This window comes from Ischnura elegans, chromosome 12 (assembly GCF_921293095.1).
Source record: "Ischnura elegans chromosome 12, ioIscEleg1.1, whole genome shotgun sequence".
NCBI lineage: Eukaryota > Metazoa > Arthropoda > Insecta > Odonata > Coenagrionidae > Ischnura > Ischnura elegans.
In genome coordinates, this window is record NC_060257.1 from 87,274,648 (window position 1) to 87,289,172 (window position 14,525).

General features: G+C 39.2%; 1 protein-coding gene across 1 annotated transcript in view; it reads left to right on the forward strand.

Moving 5' to 3' along the window:
* The first annotated feature begins 1,020 nt into the window (after positions 1-1,020).
* Positions 1,021-14,525, forward strand: part of LOC124169720 (chitin synthase chs-2-like) — a 102,441-nt gene continuing 88,936 nt past the window's right edge. Inside the window, exons 1-2 of the mRNA XM_046548408.1 lie at positions 1,021-1,099; positions 9,450-9,543. Coding sequence (XP_046404364.1) covers positions 1,087-1,099; positions 9,450-9,543 — 107 coding nt within the window. The 5' untranslated portion in view covers positions 1,021-1,086. The remainder of the gene's footprint in view (positions 1,100-9,449; positions 9,544-14,525) is intronic.

Consider the following 14,525-nt stretch of genomic DNA (forward strand, 5'->3'; position numbering starts at 1 on the left):
TTCTGCTCTGTAATTGTAGGTTGCCCATATCCAGGGAATGGTTGCTCGCGGGCGTTAAAATTGTTAACATGTTAAAAATCCCGATGTAAAATACCGTATAGAGCTGTTTTCGGTGTTAAGGGAAGAAATAAAAATTATTATTCGAATCAGTGGCGCAGCGAGGGGGGGGGGTTTGGGGGATAAACCCCCCCCCCCCTCCCCCAGAGCTAAGATTTTTCAGCTTGATCCATTTCACTTAATTGGATTAATATTACTTGTAGAAAAGTGTTTATATTGACAAAATATCCCTCAGAAGGCCGTAAAACTCACCATTTTCAGCTTTTTATCTGAAAATTTTTCTAGGGGAGGGCCCCCACACTTCCCGCTTCCCCTGGCGGGTATTCCACACCCTCAGACACCCCAGTGTTTTGCGCCTGAGACCCCCCCCCCCCAGCCTTAATTCCTGAGACCCCCCAGCCTTAATTCCTAGCTGCGCCCCTAATTCGAATTGCATATTTTCCGTGTCCTTTTACACATAAGTACATCTTCCTTATTTGAGCAATCTTTTCCTATCACGGCATTCATAAGGTGGTCCATATCTGTCAAATATCATTTGCGTGTCGTTGTTTTACTTTGTTTTTTGAAGGGTAATATACGTGTAATTCTTATTTATCTCCTGAAAACATGATAATCCTCACCACCTCTGCATTCAAATGCGCTCTTTTAAATGGTCTGGTAAGTTTGTGACATCTAAGGAATTTCACCTCAGTATTTAACTTTCCGCTATTTATCTCTCTTCTAATATTTTTTGCAATATTCTCACGAGGAAACCCTTCCGCAATTATTTCCGACGTAAAATGTCCAAAGATTAACGTGCGTGTTTTCATCATAATTATGTGTTTCGGGAAACATGGTTAACGTCTTTTGATTGAGAAAGAATTGAACTTCGCGCCGTGTCGCATCGGAACGGAATTAATCTTGATAAGACAGCTGGAGATACGGCGGGATTAGGTAGGTATGTCGCGGACTAGAGCAGATGAACATAGTGCAGATTAAGATTTTCACGAGGTGACATCGGACGCCGCAAATTACTGTACATCGGCCACCATGGCTAGAAGGGGTGAGTTTACATCATTTGATTACCTTTAAACTTTTACACAACGCAGGTTGGAGTTCTTCGACAATAAACACCTCATTATTATTATCCATTCGAAGGCTAAAATGAGTTTTAAAAATTTCATTATTGTGGAGAGGTGTACTTCATTGCGAAAACGAGAAAACACCACGAATGTCCTTGAATTTTGATCAGTGACCATTTTCATTTTAATTGCGCTTATAATCACGTCGTAGAGTGATTCCTACAGAAAAGCATGTCAACGATTAAACTGTCAAGAACGATAAAATTCATCTTCTCATCGAGAAATACCTATTTCCCACGATTCCATTTACTCTATCTTTAGACTGTCTCTACAGACTCTAGACTGTCTCGTATACTGTCTTCGAGTCTTTTCAAATTCTTTCGGACTGTAGTTGACCCTTGACGAAATCTAGAATTTGATGAAAATAAGTAAAATATTGGCTCCTCCCCCACAAACATCAAATATCATTCGAAGAAGTAAGCGAAAATCGGAAAGAAAAGCCATCGTATGTATTCAAAATGGCTGCATTTGCTATCGCAAAATTTTTCTGCACAATATTATAAGAGAAAATAAACGTAAACAGGTGTCTGACGGCCCTTTTTTTACTTTATTCATTGAAAAATAAAAAAATAACCAGAATAGTGCTTTGACAGTAATTGTTTTCAAACAATTTATCGTAAAAAACCTTAAAATTAAAATATTTTGATGACAAGTGTTTTAAAATAATTTATCTATTTTTTTATCTGTCAGTACCTGTCTTCTACTACCTACCAGGCGTCTTCTACTACCTGCTACTTCAAAAAGTTTAGGTCATGTTCCAATAAATTCCCGTATGGAAGGAAGTGCATTAGGAAGGAATATGTCATTTTTATTATTTTTACCTCACAACTCGTGATTTTCGACTTCCGCGAGGTACTTGGATGGGAAAGAAACTTAGATGAAAAGATGTTACGCCTAAAGCTGACTCCTTGAGTTGTCTTTGCCAGCTTAAATGTCGCGACAATCACCCTGCACCGCAAGTTCTTCGTATAGTACTTCCGTTCCATCAAACTTATAGACTTTAGGATTCACGATGGCTTTGGAAATAAATGAGCGATATTGAATTTTCAAGTGTTTTCAACGTTTCAGCAAATGACTGATAAGCTTTCGTGGACCGCTGAAGTATAATTAATTGTTTTATATAAGTAAAATAGTTTTTTCATCTATTACTGACGTTTCGCCTCCCTTACTGAAGGCTTCAGGGTGGCTCATACGTGTATTTTCTTTGAATTTCAGTACTTTACTTTTAAATAAAAGATGGTATCACTTTTCCATAAAATTTTAAAATGCTGTGGAAAAGTGCTGCCATCTTTTATTTAAAGATGTCTAACTTCCACCACTTCCACCATATAACGCCTGCATCTGTTGAACTTTCCTTTTAATTTTATCCGTGAACTGAATACAATGCGAAGGAAAGTTGCGCGAATCGTCAAAATCTGATACAGCGTTGCTTGAGCAATTCTGAATAGATATCTTTAAGAGCGCCACGGAGAACGTCATCATAGAGCCCCACTATATTTCCAGGTCCGATAGAAGCGATAAATTAAGAGAGATGTTTTGCCGAACGGAATGACATGGGAGATCGTTTTCCCCCCAACAACAACTAAGGGCTCTAATAAATGCTAGTCGTAATTTTTTCTGAACATTTGCTTTTTATACGTAAAAGGCTGTTGTCGTAACACCCCCTGCCACACGCCTTTCTAGGCGGGTATTATGTAGTTGTGGCTTCAACGATATCATTTGATTGTATTTCTTACGGGGGATGATTTTGAAGGGGTGTAGGTACCTACATGTTGAAATCTTTTACTTACTTTAATATCAGCTCTGGTTCCTGTGTTTAAACAAATCCGGTGTTTTTGGATTCGATAGCCTCCTAAATCTATAATTAAAAAATCTCAAAAGATCTTAAATAAACAGATCTTTCCTCGTACGAATGCAAATGAAAAAAGTAACCGATTTGTTACCGTTTGAAGTGCAGCCCCACGAAGTCGGAAGACCTTGATCTAGCTTTCGTTCGTGACTAAGCGGGCCTTCAAATTTATCTCATCTGTTTAAAATGTTGATGTCCTTCATCAGCATGTTCGGCGATCGCAGGGGACTCTACATCTAAATATTCAACATATCCCTCTTCCATACTTCTCAAAAGATAACGTAAATCACGAGCACTTTTGCAAATTCAGCAGCTCATTTTTTTTCAAAATTCGGGAGATTTTTTACGCTTCACTTTTTGTGTTAAGCAACGCTACTCTTTTTTTGGACATGTTTCGTCGCTTTGAGCTACGTGAGTAGTTTTTTCGTGCGGGTGCTTAATATATGTGATGACAATAATAATATTTATTGTTCTCCCGATTAAGTGACAAAGAACTCGTCATTCAACTTGGAAAAACAGTGGTGAAACAAGTAAACTTAAGTGATGTACAGTATTGTTATGAAAGAGAAAGATTTAAAAAAAATAGAAACGAGATATATTAGGCTAGATATGAATAGCATAGAATCAATACTAACGCAAACACTCGAAGATCATTATCATCGTCATTCTAATTTATGCTATAATACAATTTACTCTGTAACATTTTTCCTTGTCTATTTTTTTTAAAGTTACCGAGGGAGTACCCAATCGTTTTCAAGGAACTTCGGAGCTTAATCGATATTTGTGAGGTATGATCTTAGGTTTTCTCGGCGTATCAGTCGCTGAAAAGTTTCTCGGGTTTTCCACCGTTTGATGTCGTCCATGGTTCTCGACGTTTCGATCAGCGACTTGCTAATCATCCTCAGGGGATCTTCTGATTTGCCAGTATATATACTGGACAAATTTCGAAGAACGGCATTAGTAAGATCCCCTGAGGATGATCAGAAAGTCGCAGATCGAAACGTCGGGAGACATGGACGACATCAACCGGTGGAAAACCCGAGAAACTTTTCAGCAATATTTGTGAGGCTTGATAATGAGAACCCACCTCGCTGAAAATGGTCCATATTTTAGCAAACGACATGAATATTATCTCTTCCACGATTCATTTATGTATGATATTCTGTGTTTTCTGATAAACAAGCTGGATTATTTTTTCCCAGCACACAATATTGTATGATATCAGAGGTGGTGTTGGGTGATTGGAAGCCCTCGCCTAGATCACACGGCGGGGCCCTATCCTCACCGATAGTTTCGGGGTCCGCCCCCGCAAAATTTTAGGAAACTGACGCCCGGAAATGGATTTTGACGCTATTTTACCTCATAAAAACTATATTAACTTACAAAAAAGTTTAATTAAAAATAGCAATTTCGAAAGAAAAAGTACTGCAAAAAGTGAGAATTCCACATGTTCTAAATTTTAATGAAGTATCAAGGTTCTACTATGTACTTAGTGAATTTGTGCCTAGAAGCTCCACTGAAATCTTAAAAAATACTAAAATAACGTTTTCGAATACCTACCCCTTACAAAAAAGAATCGGGTTCTTTTTCATGTATATTGTTTTAAATATTTTAATAAGGCAGAGCTGGAAGAAAAGGGAGGCTCCAAGATTACTTTTTTAGTACTTTATGGAAATCTACCTTCTCCGTAGAATAATAATAATATAATAATAATAATTTAACGAAGCAACTAATGAATACGCAGAATTTTATAATTGCAAAAATCTTTGGTTCGAGTAAAATGAGTCGCCTTTTTTTACAATAGGGTAGTTTCCTTCATCAAAGAAAACGAAAGGCATTGGAATTCGTTAGTTTAGTTAGTCCATTAGTGTATTCCTCATCATCATCATCACTGGTCAACAATCCTAGGATTGGTTTGACGCAGCTCTCCACTCAGTTCTCCTATCAGCTAATCTTTTCACACCTACGTATTTCTTCTCTTTCACATCTCTCTTTACTTGTTCCATATATTTTGTTCGGGGTCTTCCTTTTCCATTCTTGCCTTCCACTTGTCCTTCGACGATTGTCTTCATCAGGCCATCATGTCTCAAGATGTGGCCTATAAGGATGTTCCGTCTTCTTATTAAGGTTTTCATGAGGCTTCTCTCTCTTCTCTCCTACCCTTCTTAGGACTTCCTCGTTACTAACTCGGTCGATCTATTTGATTTTCATCATTCTTCTGTATCACCACATTTCAAAGGCCTCTATCCTTGCTTTCTCCGCTGCGGTCATTGTCCATGCCTCACTTACGTATAGGAGCATACTCCAGATGTAGGTTCTTATAAATTGTTTCTTTACTTCCATATTTAAGTTTCCCGCTGTAAGCAGGTCTTTCTTTTGGTGGAATGCTCTCTTCGCTTGGGCTATTCTGCTGATAATTTTTTTCTTGCTTCTCCCGTCACTAGTTATCTTGGTTCCCAAATAACAGAATTCATCCACCTCTATCAGTTTTTGCCTCCCTATTTTAATGTTGGTCTTGACTTCATCTATTCTGCTGCATACTAAGATCTTGGTTTTCTTCGTGCTTATTTTCAGTTGATATCTACTCATTATCCTACCCGTATTAACCAGAATATTTTTCAAATCCTTCTCTGTTTCTGCTATAACGGCTATGTCATCGGCAAATCTTAGCATGCTAATTTTTTCTCCATGGATATTCACTCCCAATGCCTTTTCTTTGATTTCCTTAATGGCTTTTTCAATGTAAACGTTGAAAATTACGGGTGACAATGTACAGCCTTGTCGCACTCCTTTCTTAATTCTTGCTTCTTCACAGCTGGGCCCTGATTTTATCACGGCTACTTGGTTTTTGTATAAAATGTGGATGATTCTTCTGTCATTATAAAGAACCCCAATTTCCTTTAGGATTCCAAGCATTGTGCTCCAATCCACGTTGTCAAATGCTTTCTCTAAGTCCACAAACGCAACGAATGTTGGCTTGTTCTTTTCCATTCTCTTCTCTACGAGCAGTCTTAGGGCCAATATTGCTTCCCTTGTGCCTTTGTTTCTTCGGAATCCAAATTGATCTTCATCCAAGTACTCTTCTGCTTTTCGTTCTATTCTACTATAGATGATCCTTGTCAGTATCTTTGGCGCTTGTGTAGTAAGGCTTATGGTCCTAAAATCTTCGCACTTCTCCGCTCTTTTCTTCTTAGGAATAGGGATTATAATGTTCCTCTCGAAGTCCTTTGGTATCTCACATGTCGTATATATTTCACTAATGATTTTGTATAGCTGGTTCAACGTCTTCTCTCCTGAATTTTTGATTAGTTCTGCAGGAATGTCATCAATGCCAGACGCTTTATTTATCCTGAGGTCTCTTACAGCCGCATCAAATTCCGATCTTAAAATTGGGGCTCCCATGTCATCGGCATTCACTTCCCTCTCGTTTTCGATAGCATTCGTTCTGAGGCGACTTCCTTTGTACAAATCTTCCAGATATTCCTTCCATCTCTTCCCTTTTTCTTCGTTTTCAATCAATAGTTCTCCGTCTTTGTCCCTAAGGGTATTACATCTTACGCCCCTTTCCTTAAAGTGGTTCCTCACTATCCTATAAGCGGCCTCTACTTTTCTATGTTTAAGATTGTTTTGCACGTCTTCGCAAATGCTTTTCATCCACGTTTCTCTAGCCTTCCGCGCTTTACGACATATTTCGTTCCTTATTCTCTTGTAACGATTCTGTCCTTCCTCTGTTTTCGCAGCCTCGTATTTTCTTCTTTCTTCAATGAGATCTAATACTTCCTGCGTGATCCATGGTTTTTTCATGACGACTCTTCTTTCACCAAGAACTTCCTCAGCTGCCGCCTGCAGACCACTTCTAATTGTTTTCCAACTCTCTTCCGTTGGTTTGTTGGTCGTATCCTCCCCTATTTTATTTTCTACAGCCAAAAAAAGCCAGTTGATGCTGAACCTCCCTCAATTTTTCAACCTGCCATATGTTTTTCACGGCTTTCTTCAACTTTTTAAATTTAAGGTGGCATTTCATCATAACTAAGTTATGGTCACTATCGATATCTGCCCCTGGATAACTTTTGCAGTCCTTCACCTGGTTCCTGAATCTTTGTTTCACTAGAATGTAGTCGATTTGGAATCTTCTACGGTCTCCTGGCATCTTCCACGTGTATCTTCTTCGCAGGGGATTTTTGAATAAAAAGTTGGCAACCACTAGCCTGTGCTCCGTGCAGAATTCAAGTAGCCTTTCTCCTCTTTCATTTCGGTTACCCAACCCATATTTCCCAGTTATTATTCCGTCTTGACCTTTGCCGACGACGGCGTTCCAGTCACCTAAAATAATAAGATTTTCTTCCCCTCTTACCTGCTTGATAACTTCCGCTATATCTTGGTAGACATCTTCTACTTCTTCGTCTTCATAATCTGACGTAGGCATGTAAACCTGTACCACTACAGTAGCTACGGGTTTAATACCTATCTTCACCATTACTATCCTTTCATTAAACTGCAGGTAGCCTTTAACACGCATCCCGGCGCTCTTTATGGCGCTCTTTACGGCGCTAAGCATTATGCCTACTCCAGCATTTAATTACCATTTAGCGATCCCGTGTGTATCATTCTGTAGCTTCCACTCCAAAAGTCTCCTTCCTGGGGCCACTTCATTTCGCTGATGCCTAATACATCGAGGTTCATTCTTCGCATCTCCACCTTCAAGTTCTCCAGCTTACCGCAGGTACGAAGTGATCTGACGTTCCATGTTCCTATCCGTAACATTCTATCTCGTTTGACCGATGTACCCTCTCGAGTAGTCCCCGCCCGGAGATCCGAATGGGGGACTAGTTTACCCGAGAGAATTCCATCATGTCATTATATAAATTGAGTGGAGTAGCTGTGACTCCTCGGGATGATAATGTGGTGGTTTCCCCTTGCCTTCCACATCGCAGTACTACAGCCGTTAAAGTAAATGTTACCACGCCCGTAGTGGAATGTGTGTCGCTGTACCGACCAGTATGGTCTCCACCTTCGTACATGTGAAGAAGAGCTGCTGCCCTCTCCCACGGGTGATGAGAGGCATAATTGTTGGCGGCCCCCAGTCGCCAAGTCACGGTATCTTCACAGGTTTTGGTATCTTTTGAATGGTCTACCTTACCCAAGGGTAGCCCAATACCCCCTCAGAATACCGCCGCTTTTTGTCCACGACCGCTTATTCGACGAGAGAACTCGCTTATCTCGCAGCTAACCTCTATATCTAAAGGTCGACCCACCATCCGCAACCCGGTGGACGCACTCGATGGCTTTAAGCTCAGCCGCGAGGGTGTATTCCTAATATACAAATTATTTGGTTTTAGAAATCCCAATTTAGACGAATGGCAATGGTCAATTTTAACCGCATTTGAAAAAGGCCAGATTGGCGCCCATGTGATACCACTCCACGTGACGTCACAAAGACTTAGTTTTTATACGAGTAGATAGGAGTTATACATCGTCTGAGATTACCAATGCATCCATGAGGCGCAGAGCTCAGGGAAATATCTCTTAATAATCACCTATTAAAACTGCCGATGGTCGGAAAGTTTATTTCGTTTGATAGGGTATTAATAATCCTTATTTAAGCCAAACGCTACCAGCTAGCAGGGTACTCAGCTAACTGCTAGCATCCTGCATCGTATCAGCACTCAAAGCCTCGCCCCAAGGTCACCTCACTCGCGGCAGCAGGAACCAGAACGACGTCACACGGAGATTTCCCAGCATTCATACTTAGCCGTCGTGTTTCGCGCGCTTGAAAATCACTTTTCATTCAATCGCGAAAAGTAGATATCGTCATTTAAAAATCTAAAAGAGTGAAATACGTACTCCAGGAGTCATAATCTTTCGATTTAGGCAATAAAAAAATGACAGGAAACCACCCTATTATATTTTCAAATCTCCCGATCTCGCAGATATATCAATGTTATAGGCACAATCCCAGTTTGCCCCGGGCGCCAGATCAGCTAGCGATGGGCCTGCTTCCTGGTGTCCTAATTGACGCACCCCAAATGACTTTAATGATGTCGATATGTTCTAGAATACCCCCCTCCCCCATTGGGTCGAAACGCACACTAGGTAAAATCGAAGTATTTGGAGGTTGCCACTTTGTACTAAAGTGTTTATTGATATTTTCCTACATTTTTACCTTCTTTAACGAATTGAAATACAAATTAACTCTAAACTTAGGGCCTATTTTACATACTTTTGGTATATTACAATCCGGAAATAGATCCAGAGAGGGGCTAGGAGGGGCTATAACATGGGTATTCAATTTACACTAGATAAAATCGTAATCTATAACCCCTCCTTTTCCCTATCCTGGATCCTCCAGTGCTGTCATAGAATACGTTTCACAGGCTCTTTGCTTCCGCCATCCTAATGTTGTTATTTATGTTTTTTTGCAGCATCCCACTTTGCGTTCGGACAGCCGCAAAACGATGACGACGAGGACGAGGAAGGCAGTTCAGACGAAGAGTCCCTACTGATACGGGATGGAGAGTAAGTCACTTAATTCTCATTTACTTCCTTTCATAATACCTACAAGTATCAAATAAGACACTTGTGAATAGTACATATCTGTTGTGTAACGTTGTACGTATAGATAGGACTGCCCAGGTGGAAATTTTTCCAACCGGTTTCAATAGGCTATATGTGCTCTTTGAAGCATCCCACTGGGTTTAGTTGGCAACCGCTAGTGATGCGCGAGACTCCAGACTTCCTCGTCTCGTCTCGTAATGTCATTTGGAAATTTCCATATTGACGTTTGAATCAACAGAACGTAAGTACCTATATGAAATATTCGGTTATGATAGAACAAAGTCAAAGAAATGGGCGAAGTTATGAATTTTCAAGTAGGCGAAACGGGTAATCCTATCAAAAATATCCAATTGTTATGAAATTTTCAACCCCAAATAACTAAAATACATCATATAATTATAAAAAATGCATGAAATGTTAGAGATATCGCAGCTAAATCTAAGCTAAATTTAAATGTTTGAAAACTGAACATTTATTCATTAGTTTAGAGAACGAGATACATAAAACAATTAATATTTATTAAAATGGCTTGAAAATTATCATGGAGTAGCGCATTATGACGCATATTCACAAACGTTTTCAACGATAATGATCATATGTCATGAAAATTATTAACTATTGAAAGATAGCATGCCAAAAAGGCGAAGTCATCTAAATCTCATCCGGCCACTGTGATGGGATTTAATTAAGTAACCGCTGCGCTTGAGGGGTTAACATATTTTTACGTTTATTTTACGATTATATTTTTCTGTGGATTTCTCTGCAGTACATTTGTGTCTACATTCCCTTTTTAGAAATTTTTCGTTTTATGCTACGAATTTATTCATTGAGTATCAATAAAATCAATAATTTTACAAACATTGACGTGATTGGTGTCCACATCAATATATATTTAAAATTTATATTAATGGCTTTCCTATTTCGAGGTACCGATTTAGCGATTGAGTAGGTACGCAAAGTAAACAGCTTTTTATGGCGCTAAATTTATTTTGGGGGTAACGAGACGAGAGTCTCATCCGAGACTCGAGACCAAGACAAGACTGGGGCTCACGAGACGAGACTCGAGACGATACCTGAGTGCGGAAAACGAGACTGATTGTGAGACGAGACTGGCGCAAGTCTCGTCTCGTCTCGCGGCAACACTAACAACCGCACATCATCTGTGGTTTTACAATTTGCCTCTACCCATTAGTACTTCATTTTACTGAGCATCGATTTATGAATCAAGATTTTCTCCCATGATTTCCTATATACCCCTGCGTCTGAATGGGGTTTTTGATACATCTACATAATACCCTGCGAGTTACCTCTAGGGTGTTTAGCAGGGGGTGATCAATTATGCAGCATTCAGCATGCAAGTGGACTCCCACATGCACACCACACCGTCCAAAAAACGTCCCGTATACTAAAACTTTTTCTGCCACATGCCATTAGAAATAATAATAAAATTCGGAAACATGCATTAAATTATACATGAGTTAGTAGGCTACACTAAAAAGTCATCTAATTTATTTATGATTATTATCCATTTGATATTTATCTATTATGTTCTAATGCTGCCGTTATAATCTCATATTGATCGTGGAAAAAAATACTTTCTGAATCTGTCTGCTCTACAGTCTATCTCTCTTATATTATTTATGTGATCTGATCTTCCGTGGTATGTACGCGTTCGTAAGATATGGCTAACTTCGTTAGAAAAGACTCCGCTCTTGAATTTATCGAAAAGGTTTCGTCTATTTTTCAATCTGCTGTCTGATAGGGGTTCCCATCCAAGTTTATCTAAGAGGTCAGTTACACTAAAAAGGATTTCGTGACGACCTTCCTGGCAGCTATTCTTTGCACGCGTTCCAACTCTGTTATTAAGCCTTTTTCATGAGGGTCCCAAACACTGGCAGCGTATTCTAAATGTGGTCTAACGAGGGGAGAAGTAGCTAATTTCTCTCTCTTTGTCGTCGCACTTTCCTAATATTCTTTTAGCAAAACCCATTTTACGATTAGCTTGACCTGTCATTTCCCGTCAAATGTTTACTCCATAATATATCATAATTGAGTCTAACTCCTAGATATTTCTCGGATTCAACAGTCCCTAATTGGGTGCCCCGAATGATATAGCTGTGTTGTTGGGAGTTATTCTTTTTCCAGAAATTCATTGCTACGCATTTTTTTAAGGTTTAATTCTAACTGCCATGCATCGCACCACGCTTGGATAGCAGCAAGCATAGAGCTTCTGGAGAGGGCGTTAGTTACCCCTCCCACGGTAGGAAAGTGAAGCAAAAGCCGTTCCCACCGATGAGCGAAGATTATTTGTTGAATATAAAACCGGACAAAATGCATCTTTTGGATGAAATAGACGATTCAACCACGGTGCGGCAAATTAAAAATATGACGCACGGCAAGTCACTTCCGACAATAGCAACTAATTTTCGGCCGTAAGCTAAAAATAACTGATGAATTCATGTGAAACACAAATTATATAACTTCTGATATTCACTGTAGAATTTTTTAAACCAAATTCAATTATGAAAGTAAATAAAAAAGGGTAAATGGACGAGAGAAGGATGGGAGGATACTGAACGCTACGATAATAATCACGTTTAATTGCTATTGCGTGTATTACAAGATCTTATTTGGCTAATAATCCGTCAAAAATATACATAAATCGTTATTCAAGGAAAATAATATGGTTTAGCAAGACTTACATCGGGAATCATGCCCACCATTACTTATCAATGCTCTACAAAAAGTATTGATGAGAAAATTTTAAACACACCGAAGTCAAGCTTAGATTCTTATCACCGGACATTTTTTCGGATATGTAACTTAAATAACTGAAGCTCTATGGCAGCAAGGTCGTTCGTTAGTTCATCTCTATCTTTTTTCTCTACATTTTAAATATTTAAATTTCGGAGGATAGATGGACTCGCTGGATTCGTGAGATATTTCCTGTAAACCCACCTCGGCCGGTAGAATGATTTGGCGATATTGTCAGAAATGTATCGGTTATGTATCACTACGTGCTAAATTGAGCGGTGTATACTTGTCTGGAACCCACTCCGTACGTATTCAAAGGTACTTGCTATGACCACCATTTGGTAAGAAAGCAGAAGAAAATGAACAAGAAAGTGCTGTACATTGTGGGTATGTATACTGACCTTCTATCAGAGATTAAGAGGAAACAGAGGGTTTTGAATCGAGCGATTACTGAGCAGACCCTGAAAAACTACCCCGCAAAACCGCATTAGCAGGCGTGTGGCAGGTCATTAGCAGGCGTGTGTTAGGACACCAGCCGTAAACAATTTAAAAGCAGATGCCAAAAACAAAATTATGACTATCATTTATTAAAATCCTTTTTTGTTGTTGGGGGAAAAACGAATTCCCATATTTATCCGATCGGAAAATATTGCTCTTAATTTATCATTTCTGTCAAACTTGGAAATATATAATGGGGTTCTAACGAGATGTTCTCATTGTCACTCTAAAATATATATATTCATGATTGCTCAAGCAAATTAAGCCTAACTAGCAGCCTCCGAGTCTCTAGCGGCTCCCGGCCTAATTCGTTTAAAATCTGTGTTACGTTTTCTGAACGCCGGTCGCAGTTTCTGACGAACCGCGCAGCCTTCCTTTGTATTTTATTAAGTTCACGGATGAAGTCTTTGTGCATAATATTCGGCGAAAATGTGTTTGGTATTCTTGGTAGACGGAGGAGGACAATAGGGCTCATGACTAGACTCATAGAGAATCGGCCTTTTTTTCGAATCCAAGAAGAAATTACAAAATAGGGAGGATACTGACAGACGTGATTCGCAAATTGTGTCCCATGCGAGCCTACCATGACCGATACCATATTTTTAATAACTCCGTTCTTTTTTGTATTGCGAGGCTCATAATGAAATCTCGAAATTGAAAGTGATATTAGATGAAACCATTTTCACCAGTTGTGGATAGATTATCTGAATGAGTAAGACACAAAAATACTTATTCTCCTCAACGTTGGCTGAATTTTTCCGTTGGTATTGGGACCAATAAGATATCACACAATTATTTTTCGATCATTTTAACATATCGATGGCAAGAGCTCCTCCTATGTTGTTGTTTGCTTAAAATAATATATTTTATTGTTTTCATTTTGGTAGCACCACCTTAAATTTTAAGAGTACCCTCGGTTCCTTGTAATATCCCCTTCAGTATCACTGGCTGAAAATTGTACATTCCACGTGTACACTGTACAGCGTTGGTACTTTAGTCATTTATTGTACCCCAAAAAACCTCTAGTGGTTACGGTTGTCACTTACCATTGGCAATATTTTTTATCGATAACGTATCAGCGATATTGGACGTTAGCCATTTTACTTTTTCTAATTTGATTTTATTGCTCTTCATAGAATCTGGAGGAAAAATGGCTAAAGCTTCTGTTTTTATATGGCTGTCTTCCTTATCTCTACGAAAAGTAGATCCAGTTTTTTCGTCCGGTAGTTTGTAATGTTTCAGCAACGGCACGAGATTCTCCCTTTCGAACGTTTCGTCCGAACTATCCTTACCCTTGAGTGTCATCATGCTCATCAAGGCGTTCCTTTAAGGGTTTTCCCTTAAGGCTTTACAGGATCAAAACCGTTCTGTGGAACGTAAGGAAGTCACCCACGCGTAGATGTGGTCTTGATGAGTGACTTGGCGAGGTCGATGAAGACCTTCACTCCGAAAACTTCAGGACTCTGGTTTTGTGCTTAGAATATTACGATAGGCACTGTCAGTTGCAATATTTTAAAAATTCCTGGCGTCAAAATATATTGGAATCAAAATCGCTCTCCACAAAGCGTATTTAATGACGCATATTCTGGTCATGTTAAAAGGCTTAAAAGGCGTCAATCGTATTATGAATAAAATCGAAAGAAATAAAAAACATCTTGAAACATATATCCTGATATTAATATCTCCTACTA